At 40.4% G+C, this 18,743-nt stretch overlaps 1 protein-coding gene across 1 annotated transcript; it reads left to right on the top strand.

Moving 5' to 3' along the window:
* Positions 1-3,807: 3,807 nt before the first annotated feature.
* On the top strand, positions 3,808-17,966 carry LOC134174128 (uncharacterized). The gene is made up of 12 exons (XM_062638816.1): positions 3,808-3,944; positions 4,078-4,200; positions 5,581-5,700; positions 7,204-7,305; positions 8,033-8,152; positions 10,618-10,767; positions 11,816-11,953; positions 12,622-12,738; positions 13,718-13,822; positions 14,229-14,342; positions 14,630-14,737; positions 16,603-17,966. Exons 1-11 carry the CDS (start codon positions 3,808-3,810, stop codon positions 14,727-14,729), a joined length of 1,326 nt encoding a protein of 441 aa, XP_062494800.1. The 3' UTR covers positions 14,730-14,737; positions 16,603-17,966.
* Positions 17,967-18,743: the final 777 nt, after the last annotated feature.

The raw sequence follows: 18,743 nt of genomic DNA, 5'->3' as shown, positions 1-18,743 counted from the left end.
ATTATCATTAGCAAAAGGTTTTCAGGCTTGCAATTCCAGGACTGATCGTAAGCAGTAGTTGCTGGTTTTAATATTCGTGGGGTACTGATATACACTTGATCTGATCTGCATCAGCGTATTCTGAAAATTAAACCCAAAGCATTTTCAATACATTTAAGAGAACCTTACTCCTGGACCTAAATGCAATGCTTCGTCTTCTAGCTGTCTGTCACACCCTTAAGTGAACAGTTCTTTGGCATACTTCATGGGGGAAAGCCTCAAGCTGCTAGAGAATGTGAGTTGTTACACTGGCCTGTGCACTGCATGGGCTGAGATACATGTATTTGCTTACTTTGGTTGTCCATCTTAGCAGGCTGGTAACCTCAGGCAGCCAGTTGGGTCAAATAGAGAAAGGAGCATTTTGATCCTCTGGTCTAAGAGAATAAAAGCCTAAGATCTTCCACCTGCATAGTCAGAAGGATCACCTTAGTAAATTGCCCATGGTCTTGCAGAAAGTCCATCTCCAGGTTTTTTATAGGCCCCCCTAGGTATTGGCAAGTTACTACATGAAGACATCTTGACTGCCAAGATGTTTTGAGCAGGAAACTGTTTTGAGCAGGCACAAGAGGCAGGATGTTAAAAACTGTACAAGCACTGGAAGCATGAAAGATGTAATTAGTCTCAGCCAAGCCACAGGTCATGTGGTGAACATACCAAACTGCACTCAGAGCCAGCTAGATGGAAAATGGTTATGAATGTGGCTGCAGGCGTTGTTTTGGAGAGGGATAAGGAATTGAGAACAGATTCAACAGCATCATTTGAGATATGTTCTAGTGTTGGTGTTTTTCAATAATCTGCACTTTTAAAAGTTCAAACTGTTTGGGTTCAAGGACATGGAATTGCTTGAGGGTGTCTCAGTTGTTACATACTGAACATCAACTATGCAATTATCTATAGTAGCTATTAATAACAGTGATTTTTCTGTTTTTCATATTGTGTTATTTTGGATTGTGTAGACTTAAAATTTGACATGAGACTGGTAGTATGGATGTGTCTGTTCCCCAACGAGATCTTAAGTGGCATGTCCTTCTTGAACAGGATAGGATTGAGTTCCTGAGTTTCAGATGGATTTGTTGACAAGCCTGAAAACTAAACAAAAAATCAAGGAGCTGCTCTGTGATTTAATTTAAAATATTTTCCAGTATTTCTGTCTGTGGGAAAGTTATTTGGAAGTTTGAAATGTTCTCTGCAGAGTTTTTTAACTTGAGAAGATTCTTACAGGGCTGGGTGGTGTCATCAGACATGCACCTCCTCACATACAGCAGCCTTTACAAACAAGCATTTTGAACCCATTACTTCTTGGGAGTTTACATAATGTGGCACAGATAGAAGGGATGTTGTCCTTGAAGCACCTGCAGAAGAGAGGGTAGGATTCTGGAGCTGTGGTTTGGCCACTGACAGTCATTCAATTCCTAGAGCTCTTCTCCTATTTGGAATAAAAATATTTATTGTAAACATCCATGAAGTTAAAGTTGTAAAGGCCTTGAGAAACTTGGATAATAGATGCAGGTAATTGCAGATGGTTTTATACAAGAAAAACAGGTCTGTTTCCAATAGTATTTCATGTAATACAAGCTTTAGTCTGCTGATTTCTTGTGCTGTGGACTTGTTTTTGCAGAAATCTAATTTGAAATAATTGGAAGATTTCATTTCAGTGGAACTTTGCTTTTACTCCTCTTATTTCTTTTGCCAGTATAACAGTGCGAGAAAGTAACAGTCATAAATGTATACTACGCTTGCATCTGTTAATGGTAGTGCTCTATACACAGAAGTGCCTCTTGAAACATAGTAATAATTACCAAAACCAAATTATGATTTATGTTAATAATAGTGCCTGGCTTAAATTCCTTAAAACAAGCATTTTTTCCCCAAGTTTAAATCTCAATATGATCTGGCATGCCTCCAAAGTTTGCAGGCTTTTTCAAGGCTGTGTTAAAAACCCACCTTGTTAAAAGTCCATATTCATAGAGACAGCAGAGGGAGGAACTGTGACCTCTCCCTGCAGAGTAATGTGATAAATATCTTGAATAAATCATGGAATATGAAAATAATACAGTATAAAAATAGACGTTTATCTTCATGGTAGTTTCAGATCATCATCTAAAGAACCACATATACATATAGGACTGTTTCTAGAGAAGATCTTTACTTGCAGTAACAAGAAATACATTAGAGTTGGTCTTTTTATAGCACTTTGTAAGAAAAAGAAGAAGTAATATGATGGGCTAAAATACTTAAAGACTTTTATTTAATTATTAGTGATTTAGTGTTGTGTTTTCAGCTGCGTATATGTTTTTCCACATCACTGACTTGTGGGTGGGCAATGTTAGTAATCTGAAGTACTGTTACATAAATGTAATGTCATTACAATAAGACAAGCTATATGTGGGTGCACAATGTCAGTATAAATACTCCATGTGTGTATACATGAAGAGCCCAAATGTCCCCATGTGCTGCAGCTGAAGAGGTGTTTCTGAAAACATGGGCTGTGGCTGTATTATTTATTTCCACAGTTGTGTTATTTCTGTAATTGTAGCATTCCAGAAAATCTTGGCAAAATGTTATCCATTGATTTTTTTAGTTAACATAGTTTGCTAAACAAATTTAAAAAAAAAGGCATTTTGACCAAGCAGAATGTATTTTGAATCCATTAGATGAATGCAGTCCTTTGCCACAAGGCTTGTCATAACTTGAAACCAAAATACCAGGTTATTATATGATTTCTTCAGTATATTTTTATTGTGTTGAAACTTGGTGAACTGCAGCTCTGTACCATTCCAGTCAGGCTGCACCTCAGCAAGACATAACTGACTAAAGTTCTGAGTGCCGTTTTTTAAGAGATGTTGACTTTGAGGTATTTAAAGAGTTGAGGTATAAGTAGTCAAGCTTTTACATGCATTACAATAAATTTTCTTCCAAAGATGTATCACAGGGTTTGTTGTTTTGTTCTTGTTTTGCTTTTTACCAGGACAGCTAGCCTGTTTTAAAACACACAGAATTATTTGGATAGCCTTTAAGGAAAAGGCTTAATGAATCCTTGTAGTTAATCTTAAAAGTTTCTGAAGAGCTGAATAAAAATACAATTGATTTTATGTATGACTTTTGGTTTTCATTTTAAATTTACCTTTGCCAGTTTATTTAACTTTATATGGGTGGTAATCAGACTGAGTTATCTGTATAGGTTTTAGCTGAGAACAGCTGAATACAAAGTGGGCTTAAATTCTCCTGAAGGCGCACCTGATAATGCCTTCTTTGATGAATTTTCCTACTGTAACCTGAATGCAGAGGGTGGCATAAACGGAAGGTCTGTGAAATCTATGTATCTGAGGAAAAACACCACCACCAAAAAAGCACAAACAGGGGAAAGGAGTGAACACTGAATGTCATAAAATCAGTAGGGGCAATGACTTTTGTCTTTTCGGGGTCTCACTAGCATACAGCAATGATGTCTCCTACGTAAAACAATTCTCTTACCGTGGACAAGGGATGTTAACAAGCACAGGCTACAGGAGAACGTAGTGTATGCCATTAACGGTGTAAGATGCGGCCCCATTTCTCAGGGGTGTACGTTGTGGTGCCTGTACACCCTTTCCGGAGCTGATTTACCTCAGGACATCCAGCAGACAGACCACCTTGGCTGGAAACGGAGCCTGTTCGTGCTCCCAACGCCCCGCAGCCGCTTCCAGCCCTCACCTCAGCACCCCCAGTCACCACACAGGCAGCTAGTGCGCATGTGCAGACACCCGCGCTGGGTCAGGGCTGCCGCGCATGTGCGCTGCTTGTCTCCGCGCCCGGGCGCAGCCATGTTCCGCGGCGGCGGCGCCGCTCGCCTCAGCCATGTTCGGAGGGCAGCGGGGCCTGCCGCGCCAGGGAGGCGGCGGAGAGGAGCCGGGCGGGCTGCGCAGGTGGGAGCCAGCGCGGAGAGACGGGGCGGCCGGGGCCTGGCGGGTGTTGGTCTTTTAGGGCGTCTGTGGGGAAGGCTGTTGTGGGGGTAGGCCGCAGGGTGCACTTCTTCCGCCTTCCCGCCCCCCCCTTCAGCCTCGTCCTCCTCGGTACCCGCTTGTCGTCCTCTACCAAAGGTCCTCTCCTGGGCCCCGCGAGCAGGCGGCCTCAGTGGGGGAGCCTGCTTGTAGAGGCTGCTTCGGTCCCTGCTGGCAGCGGGTAGGGAGCTGGGCTCGGAGTGAACTGGAGGCCGCAGCCTAGGCTTCAGTGTGTGCACTTCGGTTACATGCCCTGAGTCTGGCTGGGGATCTCTGGGGTTGCTTTTTGGGTGACCCTGAAGCGGGCGGGTTAAAGAAACATTGGAATACTTCTGAAAAGGGGGAATTTTCGGCTAGCATTTTTCTCTAGGTTTTGAGTGTTGTGCCTAAAACACAGTTAATGTGTTTCCCCCCATTCCCCTTTTCTTTCAAGTCTTTGAATTGAGTGATTACTGTTGAGGGTGCTTAGAGAAGGGTTTTATCCAGTGACTAAGCTTTGCAGAAACCAAATGTGTTGAAAGTGTCCCATTGCCTAGATCCATGATTGGAAGTGAGCTATTTGTGCTGTGTGTTTGCAACTTTGAACTCTCTGGGAGCAGGGAATAAACCATATGTAATGTGTGTCAGTAAGTTGGAGCCCTGTGGGACCAGGGAACTGACAGCCAGTCAGGGTGAAGGAGGAAGGGAAAGAAAACATAAGTTGCAAATGTAAGATTAAAATAACCAAAACCTTCCTTCTCTCTCTCTTGTTGACTTAAAACCTGCAGAGACCTTGCATACACAAAGCAGTGTGTTCACTTGCACTGAAGGAACAGCAGTATGTTTGCTTTGTGGTCTGTAATACAGGATTATTCTCTCAGGCAGGCAGAGGTGGACCTGCAGGTGTGATCCATAGCCTGGAAGCCAGGTCTGATGTTAGTAGGTGCTGTGACAGTGCTGTGTTTAGTAACCTGTCATTTAAAATGTCAGAGCTCCTTCTCAGTTTCCTTCCTCAGTTTCTCCAGAACTGAGGAGGAAAATGAAGATAACTCTTATTAATCTTCAAGCGATCTCTAGTTGTCCTTCCAGCATGTTTCAAGCACCCTAGTCTAGCTCCTTGTCCCATGCTTACTTGTGTATAAAAGTGTTCCACATAACTGCTTGACCTACTTCTTACACATGCTGATTTTGTTTCACCACTTCTGCAAGTTAAGTACTGGATGGAATGGTATATAAATGTCAAATAATGTGTTGCTGACAGATAACATTCTGTGAGTGTTGACATGTCAGCAGTTCCATAAACAGTGTTGGCAGCCCTCTGTTGTTTTTTTTCTCTTTTCTGTTTGCAAATCACCTAAATAATAATGGTTTATTTAAAAGTTTCATTAGTCAAAGACCTTTTCTTGACAAGTGCATTGTCTAACACCTTTGGTAACTTAGTATTGCTCAGATAAGGTGGCACAAATCACGTATCTGCATGCCAAATCAGCATTTTGTAACTACACGATGGTACCCAGATTGTCTCTATCAATTTTGTATAGGCAGTGTTCAGTGACTTGGATTTCTGATGAAAATTCTTGGTTTCTAGTTCTGTGCAACCACACTGCTGGCGTCAAGAACAGGAATGTAGCAGCTGGAATGATTCAGATTCTTTGGTGTTGGATGAATATCAATGTAGACATTTAGACCAATGGCTGGAGAGGTAAGGAATAAATGTGAAATTTGTTTAAACCTTCGCTTTGCTGCACTCTTCTCTCTAGGAATCCAGCAAAACCTTGGATGTGATTGAAGGCTTTCTAATAACACAGTAGCACAGAGTTAGAAAATTATTACCTGCATTATGCAAGGTCCCTGCCCATGTCCCTGCCCATGGCAGGGGAGTTGGAACTAGGTGATCTTAAGGTGCTTTCCAGCCCTAACTGTTCTACGATTCTGTAATTCAGTTTGGCTAATTGAAATATATGCCATAATATTAGCAAGTATTCCATATGAATGAGAGAAATTGCATATTCTGAGGCAGTGGTTTATGCCTTAGTTGCTGAAGTCTTCAATGTTAGTATAAAATGTCCATTGAACCACTATGCTGTTGCACTTTTACACTTTGCTTACACATCTTTATGTGTGAGTGTGGGCAGACCATGATGTTTGTCTCTTCACTTGACAGTGCACTTGGTATTTTCAACTGTACTACAGTTTTAGTAGATACTTCTTTTTTTTTTATAGTCCAAGGATGAGAAGTTGTGAGTGCTTGGATATGTGCAGAAAACTATGTTAGAATGGGAGTTAGAAGAGGTGAAATGTTTTACTGTGGGCATCAGAAAACTTTTTTAATATGATTTATACATCTCTGTGTTACCCTGTATGAAGGTGGTTGTCATTTCTGATAGCAAGTTTAATATTGCTTTAGCTAATGAATCTATTGAAGAGCTTACAAAAGCCCTTGTATTCAGGAGTGTTTTCAGTGTCATTGCTATCATTAAAAAATATTAACAGTATGTTGTGATTATGAGTCAAACTGAATGTGCCAGCAGCATTTTGTGTTTCTTTCTGCTAAGCAGATATGTTCCTTCTTAGCACGGAATCTTTGTTCTATGTTAAAATGACATTGGCAGCATTGGATGATAGTTTCATTTGTTGATGTGAAACTGTTTAGGGAAAGCAAAAGTATAAGCTAAATCTGCTTCTGTACTACTTACACTAAATATTGAGGCACTGGCACTGAAAGAAGTGGACAGACTGAAAGAAGTTTTCAGTGCTTCAGAATGTTATAGCATTATACAACTGTCACTTACTACATTTTTACGTTAATGAAGAACCTGGTTATTCTCCACTCAGCGAATGTTACTGCTGGGAGAGAGCAGTAACTAGATGATTTGACCTAAAGTAGTTTCATGACTTGTGCTCTCTGGGGAGGTCCTCAAGCAGTGGGGAGAGGGGTTTGCGTTAACTGAGCTCGAGTGTATTAGGAGATAGTCAGGTCTGTGTTCTGACAGGAAATTCATGAGCGTTTTCTTTACCTGCAAAGTAAAACTGATAATCTTGCATCACAACACTGAAAGGTTTTGATTTTTTTGACTTTGAACTGAAATAGAGTAGGGGCATGCCCAGGGTTTTACAGTTGTGGAACTGGTTTTGTCCACAACTTGAAGTTTCTCCTCTGTTACAAGCAAGAAATGTTCATATTAAATTCTCCATTATTTTCCAGTTCTACAGCACCAGAACATTCAAGGACTTTTTCTTGCCCTGACTGGGAAGACAGAATTGAAGAAGGCAAAGCTGTGAAAACATCAAATAAAAAAGTGACAAAGTGGGTATTGGGCAATTATTAACTATTAATTATTAACTCTTGCTGTGTTGGTTTTAGCAATAGCCATCTGCTGATCTCTGACTACTTTGCATGCATTAATGAGGACTTGAAAAACAGCCAGGCTGTTTGATTTCAAGCCTGAAGGAAGCCTTAAGGAGACAGTAGTACTGAGAAGTCTTATCTCAAAAGCTACTTATGTGATCATTTAGATTCTCTTCTTTTTCAGCTTAGGTTGCATATTCATTACAACTTTCCATAACAGAAAATACTGTAATAGTGAAAGGACAAATGAAAACCAGCCATTGAAGCTAGGAGAGAGAAATGGCTGTTAGATCTTTCAAGCTTGCCTCCTTTATATTATCCATCTTAGTTTTATTGAGTTTAAGCTTTTTCATATTTGTATTAGGAGGTTGTTACACATACATGCAATAATCATGTATCATTTGATTTGCTTGTTGTAGGGTTAGCAATAAGCTTCTAGTAAGGCAGCTGTAGCACCACTAACCTCAATCTGTTACAAACCTGAGCAATTTAATCAACTTGCAAAACCTAATCATGGAGTGATTCATTTGCTTAGCACAATTTTCACTTCACTAGTGAAGTAAGAGTTGTGCTTACTGTCTGTCAGAGTAAGAATAAACACAGTTCTGGAGTATGTGTTTTTATAACTTGCTGCAAGGCTCTTTTCAACTTAATTCTAATTTTTGCTTTTAAATTCTGTTTCAAGTGATTCTGCTAATCCAGCTGAAAGGGAAACAGATGAAGTGGTTCTGAGGAGAAGACAAAAACAGATCAATTTTGGAAAAAATACTCTTGCTTATGACAGATATATTAAAGAAGTTCCGAAGTAAGTTCCTCTACGTTGCACATTTCCGAATAAACTCTTACTTCTTCCTGCCATCTGTATAGATCAGCACACATCTTCAATGCACTTAGAATTGTACGAACAGTAAGTGATGAAAACATAATTGACTTTTATGAACGAGAAGCCAGGTATTTTCTGCATATGAGCAAATTTAGATAGGGAAAATTCAAAGCTGAATGTTCCCTTTGTGTATTGCTGTTGCTAATGGCAAATATGCTTTAAATAAGTTCTGCATTAATCATCCCAGTTTCTGGTGACTGTGTTGGTAGGCCAGTGAGAAATTAATTGCTACCAGGAAATGCCAGCTTTGAATGAGGCTTGAGCAAAGCCTTGCATTTAAGTATTGGTAAGGAAAACCAGTCTTCAGTGATTTATCAGTAACTAACAGATCAAAACCTGGATTTTTTCCTTTCTCTGTGTTTACAGTTTGGGCTTCAGAGTCTGTGAATTGTGGCCCTTTAAGCAAGATTTTTTTAGCAAGCCCCCTCTGCTTACTGCAGAGCTGTCAAGATTCAGAAGCTAGTTTGTACTACTGTGTGGATCTGCATTTGGGAGAGGGGTTGGTGGGTCTCATTTGATTGGTTTGTGTGGGTTTTGTTATTGTTTTGAGGGTTATTTTTAGAGGTGTTTTTTACATGTGGCTAGCTACTTATAGTTGTCAGCTTTCTATGGATTCTACCTGTAAGAGTCTATTATGAAAACTGGCAGCTAAGTACAGTGGACGCTGCAAGGCTGTTGTTGAGCAAAACTTGAAAGACTAGATTTAATGACTAAAAATCAACAACAAATGCCATAAATGATCAGATACTACATGGTGTCATGGTCATATCTTTAATAACACTTTCTTTCTTCAAAGAGCCTTGGATTGCTTTGTGAATTGTAGTTTTGCTTGTCACTTTGTCATCAATGGTAGGACTGCAGCCAGTCTTAGGGTGATGCCTGGCACTTGCATAGCTTTGCTGTCATCAGTTGAATCACAGGTGGAGAATAGGAAAGGGTGAGAACAGTGTTCAAAAAAAACTATGGAGTAAACTTAAAAAAAAAGTTGTCTAGGTGGTATCTTAACAGAGTAGTTTATAATACTGCTCCTTAGCAGGGATCTCTATCTTGCAAAAAGTGTTATGGCTAGGAACATTGATCTGTGAAGCTGGTAAGGGACCACTTGAGACCAAAGTACTTGGTGTGATTGAAAACCTGATTGTAATAAGCTTCCTCCCAGACATAAAGCTGACTCCAGTATGGTAGCACTATAAACAGGATTGGTTTGTTCTGAAGAGACAGTTTAAGTGAGCTTTCCAGTGATGTTTGATGTTCAGGGTCCAGATTTGAGATACCCTCTGAGAAACATCACTTCCTGCCATGGGATGATCCCAAACGGCATTGTTACAGTGTCTGTCCTTTCCATGGAAAGGGGTATCGTTTGCATGTTACCCAGATAATGGGGTGCTTTGTTTTCTGTGCTCCCAAGAGGCAAGTGCTGTTTAGAATTACAGCAGTCCCCATTGTGATAATGCATGGACAATGATGGAATAAAAGTTCACTGAAGATACTTGTGGTTTGATCCCTGCCATGAGCCAAATACCCAAACAGTTACTTGCTCCCCCCCTCTCCCCAGTGGGATGGGAAAAGAATAGGAAGAGCAAGAGCAATAAAAGTGATGGGACTGAGATAAGGGCAGTTTAATAGGTGAAGAAAAGGGGAGGAAAAAGCCAAGCAATGCAAATGCAATTACTCACTAGCTCCCACAAGCAGACTGGTGCCCTGACAGCCTGAGCAGTGGCCACTTTGGAAGACACATCTTCCTCTTCCCCAGTTTTCACTGCTGAGCGTGACATTATCTGGTTTGGAATGTCAACTGTCCAGCAGTTTCCCCTCTCAATTTTTTGTTCATCCTCAGCTTAGTATCTGCAGAAGGGGGCAGAGCAGAATGGAGAAAGAGAAGGCTGTGAAGCTGTGCAAGCTCTGTTCAACAGTGGCCAAAAATAAAGAGTGTTATTAGCACTGTTTTAGCCATGAATCAATACAGGGACTGCTGTATTGATGTGACTCTGTCACAGCCAGACTCAGTACAATACTAAATATATAGAAACTACACCTGACTCAGGAGCACTGAGGTAGAAGTAGCTGGAGGCTAGGATACTATGGAAGGAGTATGAGTTATGCTTCTTCTGTTTCATATTTGTCCATGGGCAGTAGGGGTCTCCTTTTGGCAGGTGTCAGAGTGCTGGACTGGTGTGACTCTGTGCTGCTGTTAGCTGTTGGCCGTCTTTTTGACAGTGTTCTAGAGTATACACATTTCAGTTTAAAATACAAATGTTTTATTTATGAGAGCACTGATGCCTGTGTGATCTGATGGACTGAGGTTTGGTTTGGTTTTTTTTTTTTTGTTTTCTTTTTAAGAACAAAAATCATGTTCTGAAATAATAACTGTTGTTGTGTATTTACAGGAATCAACGGATACCAGGAGTTCATCCTAGAACTCCCAACAAATTTAAGAAGTACAGCCGTAGGTCCTGGGACCAGCAAATCAGGCTGTGGAAGATAGCACTGCATGCCTGGGATCCTCCTACTGAAGAAACCTGGGATCTCCAGCCTGTGTGTGTATCATAGAATCACAGAATGGTTTGAATGGGAAGGGACTTTAAAGGTCACCCAGTTCCAGCCCCCTGCCATGGGCAGGGACACCTTCCACTAGAGCAGGTTGCTCCAAGCCCCTGTGTCCAGCCTGGCCTTGAACACTGCCAGGGATGGGGCAACCACAGCTTCTCTGGGCACCCTGTGTCAGTGCCTCACCATCCTCATAGTGAAGAGTATTTTCCTAATATCCAATCTGAATCTACCCTCTTTCAGCTTAAAGTCATGGGTGCATTAAATCATCATGTGCCTCTTGCTTCACAAGAGGGCCCTGTATTTCCTTTACAGGATTGCTAACTGGGAGCAAGAGAAGCTATCAGGCTCGGAAGTGGCGGTGTCCTTGAAAGCCTTGTTTTCCTTCTGAATTCTTTTAGTCTTTTGAGATATTCCCATTATTTAGTCTAAATTCATCTCCAGTAAGGTGCTTTGGGGAGGAAGGCTTTTGGTCTGTCTGCGGTAACACGCTCCCTTCCCCTGTGGGTTTACAGTGATGAGCACAAGGCGAGAAAATACTTTCCTAGAAAAGAATAGGCAGAAGCAGGAGATCAGTGATTACTGTTCCCTGAACTTGCTAACCTGTCTATCTTCCCTTCTACTGATGTCTGCGAACCCCCTTTCTCCTGCAATAGAGACTTTGAAAAGTGTAAGAAGATCAGAGAAAAAAGCTCTCTTTACAGGAGAGTGGCAACTGTGTTCAGGATGGAAATTGGGGCATTTCTTACCTTTTAGAACTATGAATTTCTGTAACAAGGCTAGCTCCCCAAATTGATGCCACCTAATACTTTGCAAGATTTGGACTATTACATGGGGGGAAAAAGAATGAATGGAATTCTATTAGCTCTGTAACTGCATTGTGTAAATAGTATTAGCTGTGGGGTAGTTGACCTGTGGTAGAAGTTGTTTGCACCATTTGGATGTCATATGAGTTGAACTGTTAATTATTACTGCAGCTTAAACTGCAAGTCAGATGGCTGGTATTTAAAATCCTTTCTTTTTTTTCTCTGGTTTTAGTAGTACAGAACCCTCAGATAATTCCCAGGAATGGTTCTGCAAGGATCAGGATATTTCTGGCTCCTTTGTTTTTGACGCAAAGCAGAAGAAAAATGAGTGTGAAGATGAGTGCAAACAGACTGACTACACACCAGGGAGGTATGAGAGAGAACTTCTATGGTTAACTTGCTGAATTGGTTGAATACATGTTGATGCTGTCAGTTATTTGTAGGAAGTGTTTAATGAAAGGACAGTTAATGGTCAACTTCAGGGTTTGGCACTTTTGCTGTGGAATGTAACCCATCGCTGGTACAGAGCATTGAATGAGGAAGAATTAGCAGCATTGCAGAACTGCATGATTAACAGCAGAAAAAAGCAGTCATTTTTCAGCTCCTCTGTTCATGGAGTGCTGAGGTTTCTCTAAGCACTACTAGCAGGTGCTGAAAGTAGGCAACCTTTCTCAGAAGCAAGAGTCACCATCCTCAGTTAACAGTATTACACCTATCCACAGAACAGTGAGGATACTGAAAGTGAAGCACCTCATGCACTTCCCTGTTCACAGAGATATCTTGATCTGGGGGCATGTTTGTGGAGCTGAAATGGTCTCTGATTCAAAGTGTCTTCTGTGATTGTGACTGAGTTTACTGTCCAAAATACAGTGAAGTGGTTACCAGAATTTGAGCCATTTTCTCTTGTTTCTCTGCTATGACTGAAGAATCATACCTCAAAAAAAGTCTTCCTGTGTAGCACTTGCCATTATTTTGCAGAACACTGATAAGCATTTAAACACAGATTGTTTTGTGTGTAAAATCTGTCTTTTCTCATAGTCCCTGTTCTCCAGGTTCTTCTCCCGTATGGAAACGCAGAAAAAGAAACAATCCTGACTCCTCTGTGATTTCAAAGGGCGAAAACCGTTATGTGCAGATGTACCACACTCTGGGAAGGTATGAAATGATTCTCCATATGGAGAATGATACTATGAACTGAATTTTGGAATATGATTCATATTTATCCCCCCAATTATTAATAGCTTTAACTGTATCTAAATGTGCATGCAATTTAATGAGGAAATGATATCATACCAGAATTGTGTTATATGATGATAAATATTTACAGTGGTGCATTGCAAAGGTGAAGATACTGCAGTGTCAGAAGACACAACATAGGTAATTTTGGGTGTGTAGATTTAGGCAATGCTAATGTATTGGTTTTGATTTCTCACGAAACCTGGTTTCTGCTTCAGAGGCTGTAATTCTGACATTGTTAGGCATCTGCAGGTTATTTCTCATACCTCATCCATGCACTGCATTCTGCTTTACATGCACTGCATTCTGCTTTTTGGCAGACAGAGTGTACAAGTTGATGAACATTACAATAAGGGAATGGAGCCCATTGCACCCTCAGAAGTTGGTCAGCAAATACTGAGACTCACTGCCTAACTATTGCCGTGTTATGTTTGCTGCAGTTGTTACAGAGAATATGTATCTGTGAAGGGGTGTGAAAGAAGCTTTGTGTATGTTTAAGCTTTTGTTTGCCTTATGAAAGATGTTATGGAAGAAAATACTTGTTGGAACAACAAGAAGTTGGTCACCCAGCCTGGGACTGGATCAAAGTGAGGTTAATGTTCAAAAATTGCTAACAGAAGGGTCGAGTGTTTTAGGCTCCTCTTTCCTAGCTGCTGCATAGGAAGTCTTTCTATAAATGAGAAATGATAGGCTGTGTGGAGGAGAGCATGGCTTAACTCTATAGAGTTTTGTCAGCTCCACTTTTCTAAGGGAACAGTGATTGAAAGGTTTTCACACTAGTCTTTGTAAAAATGTTTGTAGAGGTGTGTTTTTCTTTCTCTGCTTACACCCTTTCAGAAGAATTAAGAGGAACTGTTACAGAGGTCCATGGTTTCAGACCTTTTCACTTTCTTTTTAGTCTCACTGAATCAGGAGATCAGGAGGCTCTTTCAAAGTGCTCAGAGTGGGAAGCTTTTGGTGAACACGATGAAGTAATGACAGTACAACATGGTATTGAAATAAGGTAAATACTGTAATGATTGTGACTTTCTTTTTATTGTTTGTGCTGTGAATGTCCTGTCCTTTGCTTTTTTTAATCTTTCTTTTCCTTCGCTATTTAATACTACTTTTTCCCCTTACATTTCCTCCAACATGTGGTATCTCTGGTTATTTTTGTTGAGTTTACTTGGCTTTTTCCAGTCCATCTATTGCTTCCTGCCAATTCTGCTGTTATGTAATGCTGGAAGATGAAGAGCCCCTTTCACCCTCTCTGTTGCATGGAAAGCAATGGCATTTCACAGAATTGGTCCCTATTGTTTTTACTGGCCTCTCACTTCCTCAGCCTAGGAGCTAAAAGCTTCCTCTCTGCCTCCCTAGAGATTAAGTTATTTTGTAGCTGACCACAATGACTGTTCTTTGTCTTCATGCAGTGACCCAATTCCAGCCAGCTGTTCTTCAGGATGGAACAATCAGAAACAGAAAAATCCCAACTTCTTTCTGCCTGACAGCAAAACTTGGAGAGATACAGACTGCAGGCTTGAGAGGTATAAGATGCAGCTCATCAATGGGGGGCTTTTTTTGCATATGAAGTTTAGAAGCATAGTTGCTTTATTGCTGTATTTCAATCTAAGCTTTTATTATAGAGGTCTGTATTGTTTCCCGCATGTTGCTTAGGGATCTGTTGGCTAATATTTATGTGTTGCATGCTAGAATTCTGTCACATTCTCACACTGTAGTCTATATTAGTGTAAATAGAGGTTGCAGCTGTATTTAGTATGAAAAGGTTGCCATCAGAAAGTCACTCAGTCTCTGGGGGTTTTTATATTTGTAGGCTTAAACTTTGTAGCAGTTTGTTGGAAGGACATCAGTCAGAGTACCCTGAAAGGGGATGGGGAAGTGCTGGAGAGAGAATAATGAGGAAGAACATTTAAATACCAAGGTGAGTTCAAGCTGACTACTTATTTTACCTGTTCTGGTTCAGTAGCTCATATGCAATATCATTCTATGGAATCCAGCTGTTCAGTTCAAGCAGATCAGTTTCTCTATTTAGTCATGTATTAGTATTTTATCCCATTCTCTTGTATTTAATGCATCACCTTAATTAAAAGATCTAATACTTCAGATTTGGTAAACTGAAATATTTACCTGTTCAGCCAGAAAAACAAATGTGTTTTATCACCCAAATGCAACGCACCAGGTTGAGATATTTCAGTAACAGGTTTTCTGTCTTTTAGTATTTTTATCATGAAGTCACAATTGTGCATTTGCAGCTGTAGATTTAAATGGAAATTTTCTCTTGGACCTTAGATTCCTGTATGGATTCCTAGGATGGGTGGTAATCTTGAGTCAAGCAGCTTTTATTGGCAGATAGCATTTTGTGTAATTTGATTGCATTAAATGTAGATCAAAGACAGGCTCTGAAGCATTATGGACTTGGATATAAATGTCTGTTTAACAGAGGTCTTGGAATATTTTTGCATTACAGAACTCATTAAGAATATAGCATGCAATTAGTTTTACACTATAGATTTTTGATTTCTAGCGATTAGAGGAAAAAGCAGAGCCTTTAAATTGTGCAAATGGCATTTTTCTGTTGACTTTATTGATATTTTAAATTTAAACTCTTTGAGCATAAGACTTCTTGGGAATTCATTTTCCTAAAGTGCTAATTCAGTATTTGAACTATCTAGTCTCTCTTTGTATATAGAAGTATCGAAGAAGGACTTTCTCCTGTGATGGAAAATGATTTGAAGGATAGGGATGTAGTCTGAGATGAGCTGATCAAGTCTTGGAAAACTGGTGCAGTCGCATATGACCTGCACTGAAAGAAGAAGACATTTACAGTCAGCATATGTGCAATCAACATAAGGAAAATGTGCAGGTAAAGGAAGCATTTCTCTACACATTACAGTTAGGAGAGCCTTTCTGATCTTCTGGCTAGTTGATGTGTAGCTGCTTTGCAGTTGTCTTCATTGTAAATAAGGCTCTGTTAAGGAGTGCATATATTCAGTGGGTTCATAATCGCGTGTTCTAATTAAAAATATATCTTTGTGACATGTAAAATGTAAAGTAATGTTAAGTGTCTTAAGTAGCCTCTTATAGAGCAATGCATTGGTTTCCTGGGATGCAAAGATAAGTATTTAGAGAGACACTGCCTTTAACCATGGTTTTTGGATGCAGTGAGCTCTAACTCTCAGATGGCAGGAACTTCACATTCCTTCATGTGTGGAAGGTGAATATTGCTTGAAAATCAGATAGTGGGTATGTGGTAGAACTCCACACTACCTGCCTTTTTGCTAGAAGAAAATTTCCATCTAAAACAGGAAAAATCAATGTGGCTGGTTTAAAGCCCAATTAAATGTCCATAAGTTTTAATATATCTGGCTGCTTTTTAAAGGAAAAAACCTTACTCAGTAGGACACTTAAGATATAGCAGGAATATGATAATTAGAATTGAGAGAAAAATGTATATTATGAATTAATAATGAAATGAAAATGATGTGAGGGGTTGGGAAGGATAGGCTCACCTGCTTCATCTTTGCTTTGATAGATACTTTGGGACTGTAGGGTATGTAGTACTCTGTGTTTCCAATAACTTACGTTCTCAAAATGTCCATTCTGTCTGTAACACTTTCTTTAATAGGGGCAGTATGGCTTTTTCTCTTACACAGTGCTTTAATCTCACCATATGCAGTGCTGTGTTCCAGACTGTAACTATAGCTTAAAAGTGTTGTTAATGACTAGATAATCTATGATTCTGATACATCGTACTTATAAACCGCTGTTATCTACCTCTTTGTTTAGGTTTTTCAAGATCCCTATGGATAGATTATACTTTTTCTGCAACCTCTGCCTCAAGTGTAATTCTGATTTCATTAAGCCTGTGCTACAATGATGGTGGATGTTCCTTAAAGCTTTTGTGAGAATGTTTCTGCTGTAGCTGCGTTGACAGATGACGTGCATCATATTGTAAAGGCTGCTTCGATTGATGGATCCTGCTGTTGCTCTTTGGAGATCATGCTACTTATAGTACACTGGTGTTATGCTGGTGAACTGGTCCAATGTCAAGTTAAACTGAAGAATGTCACCTCTTAAACCAAGGAGTTCAAACCCTGTTTCCTCTACTGGACCAGAATTGTACATCCAAGCCGAAGAACTGTTTCAAAAGAATGTAGATAATTTCAGCCTTTTTCCAGCTGTTAAAGAGACAATCTGTTCTTAGCTTTTGGATCGGGTGATCCTCTGTTTGGCTTATTTACCATTCTCTGACGTAAGATAAGTTAGTATTTGCTTAAGCTAGTGAGAGAAGAGAAAGGAAAGGCAGATGATTTATCAAAATCAGATCCTTCTCTTCAAGGGGATGAGTGACTGAACAGCAACACAATCTAAATACCTGGGATTTGCTTTTGTGTGTGTTGCAGCCTAATGCAAAGAGCCAATCTACTGTTAAGTGTATAAGAGAATGAGTTCAGTGCCTGCTGTTCCTACAGGAACTGGAGGTGAGCAGCAGTATTTGCAGGTTTAGAGCTGCTCTTATCCAGACTAAGGATTGTGATGGTGCTGAAAGAGGTTCTACTTTGTTTTATTCTCTTAGCACTGTGCTCACTGAGGGCTGTGGCTATAATGGCCTTCAGACCGGCTTCATGTGCCAGTTACAAGAATGTTTTACAGTCCTTGTGGCATTTTATGTAGCATGTACTGGGACACAAATGTCTGTTAGAGCTGGGAATTGGCTCTTTGCAGGAGTTTGGTTGGCTTTTCACAGGGCCACTGCAGAGCTATGGCAGTGCCAGGGATGTCACACATCAGCCTTGCTCTGGGGCTGGCAGTGTACCCAGGGCCCTAAAGCCCATTGTGCTACTGATGTGGAACTAAGCTGCTTCCCCAAAACTACTCCCAGTTCATTCCAAAACATTATTTCCAGGCTGCTGGGGCATGGGGTTCAGTAGTGTTCCAGCACAAGGGCTCAGCTGCACACCACAGAGGATGGGGTGTGTGTATAGAAGGAACACACCTGTACAGCACTTTTTAAAGAAGTAATATTTAGCACCTTCTTTCTCCAGTGTGCATGTTGTCATGATATATGATGACTGTAAATAAGGGAATGGTATGTTTTTGGCATTTTTGTCTTTATGCAGAAGAATTAAAGACTTTAAAAATTCCTGTTACTCTGCTTTTGCTGTTACACTGAGTTCCATTATAAAAGGAATATGTGGGTTCAGGAGTCCTCTTTGTGTGAGGGTGTTTTGTTTCTCTGGGGTTGGTTTTTAGCCCTTGCCAAAAGGGGGAAGGAGGATGCTTCAGAGATTAAATCCAACTCTTAAAGGGAGTTCACAACTTGGTTTGTACCCAACCCCTCAGTTTGTATTTTGGTATCTTGTCATGAAGTTATATTTGGTGCATTGTAACCTAGTGGAAGGGAGCAGCTGAAGCCATAGTGCTCATTCTGGCATGAGGAAGATGTCATGTCTTCCTCAAGAGTATGGAGCAGTTGGGTGACAGCAGTAGGCTGTCATGAAATAGTTAAGCTCAGTATAAACATAAGAGCCCTTAAGCTTTTGCCTATGGTGGATGGAGCCTGAAGTGGATCCATAGGATTTGTTCAGGAGTCCTTAAAAGATCTTATAGTTTTTGGTTAAAGATACTTAGACTAGAAACAGGATAACCAATCTGCCTGTGGCAGTTAAACTGGGGCAGATTTACTCCTTAATCTAGGTTCTGTACACTTGGACAGCCTATGGTAGCAAAAGCGGAAGAGTGAAACTGGGCAGATGAGATTTGAGGTCTGCTGAAATCATTTCATGCTGCCACTGGAAGATGTAGAGCCATCACAACATCTAATTTGTAGCAGTAACCACATCAGTCTGAACAGAGCAGTTAAAACTGGAATGCAGTCCTTCCATTTGCTTATCTATCCAAGTTTTTGCTATTTTGATAGCCTTACA

The sequence above is a fragment of the Pezoporus occidentalis genome, unplaced genomic scaffold (assembly GCF_034315485.1).
Source record: "Pezoporus occidentalis ecotype Australia unplaced genomic scaffold, CSIRO_AGI_Poc_V1 ctg58, whole genome shotgun sequence".
In the NCBI taxonomy this organism is placed as follows: Eukaryota; Metazoa; Chordata; class Aves; order Psittaciformes; family Psittacidae; genus Pezoporus; species Pezoporus occidentalis.
This window is presented reverse-complemented; position numbering and strand designations above follow the sequence as displayed.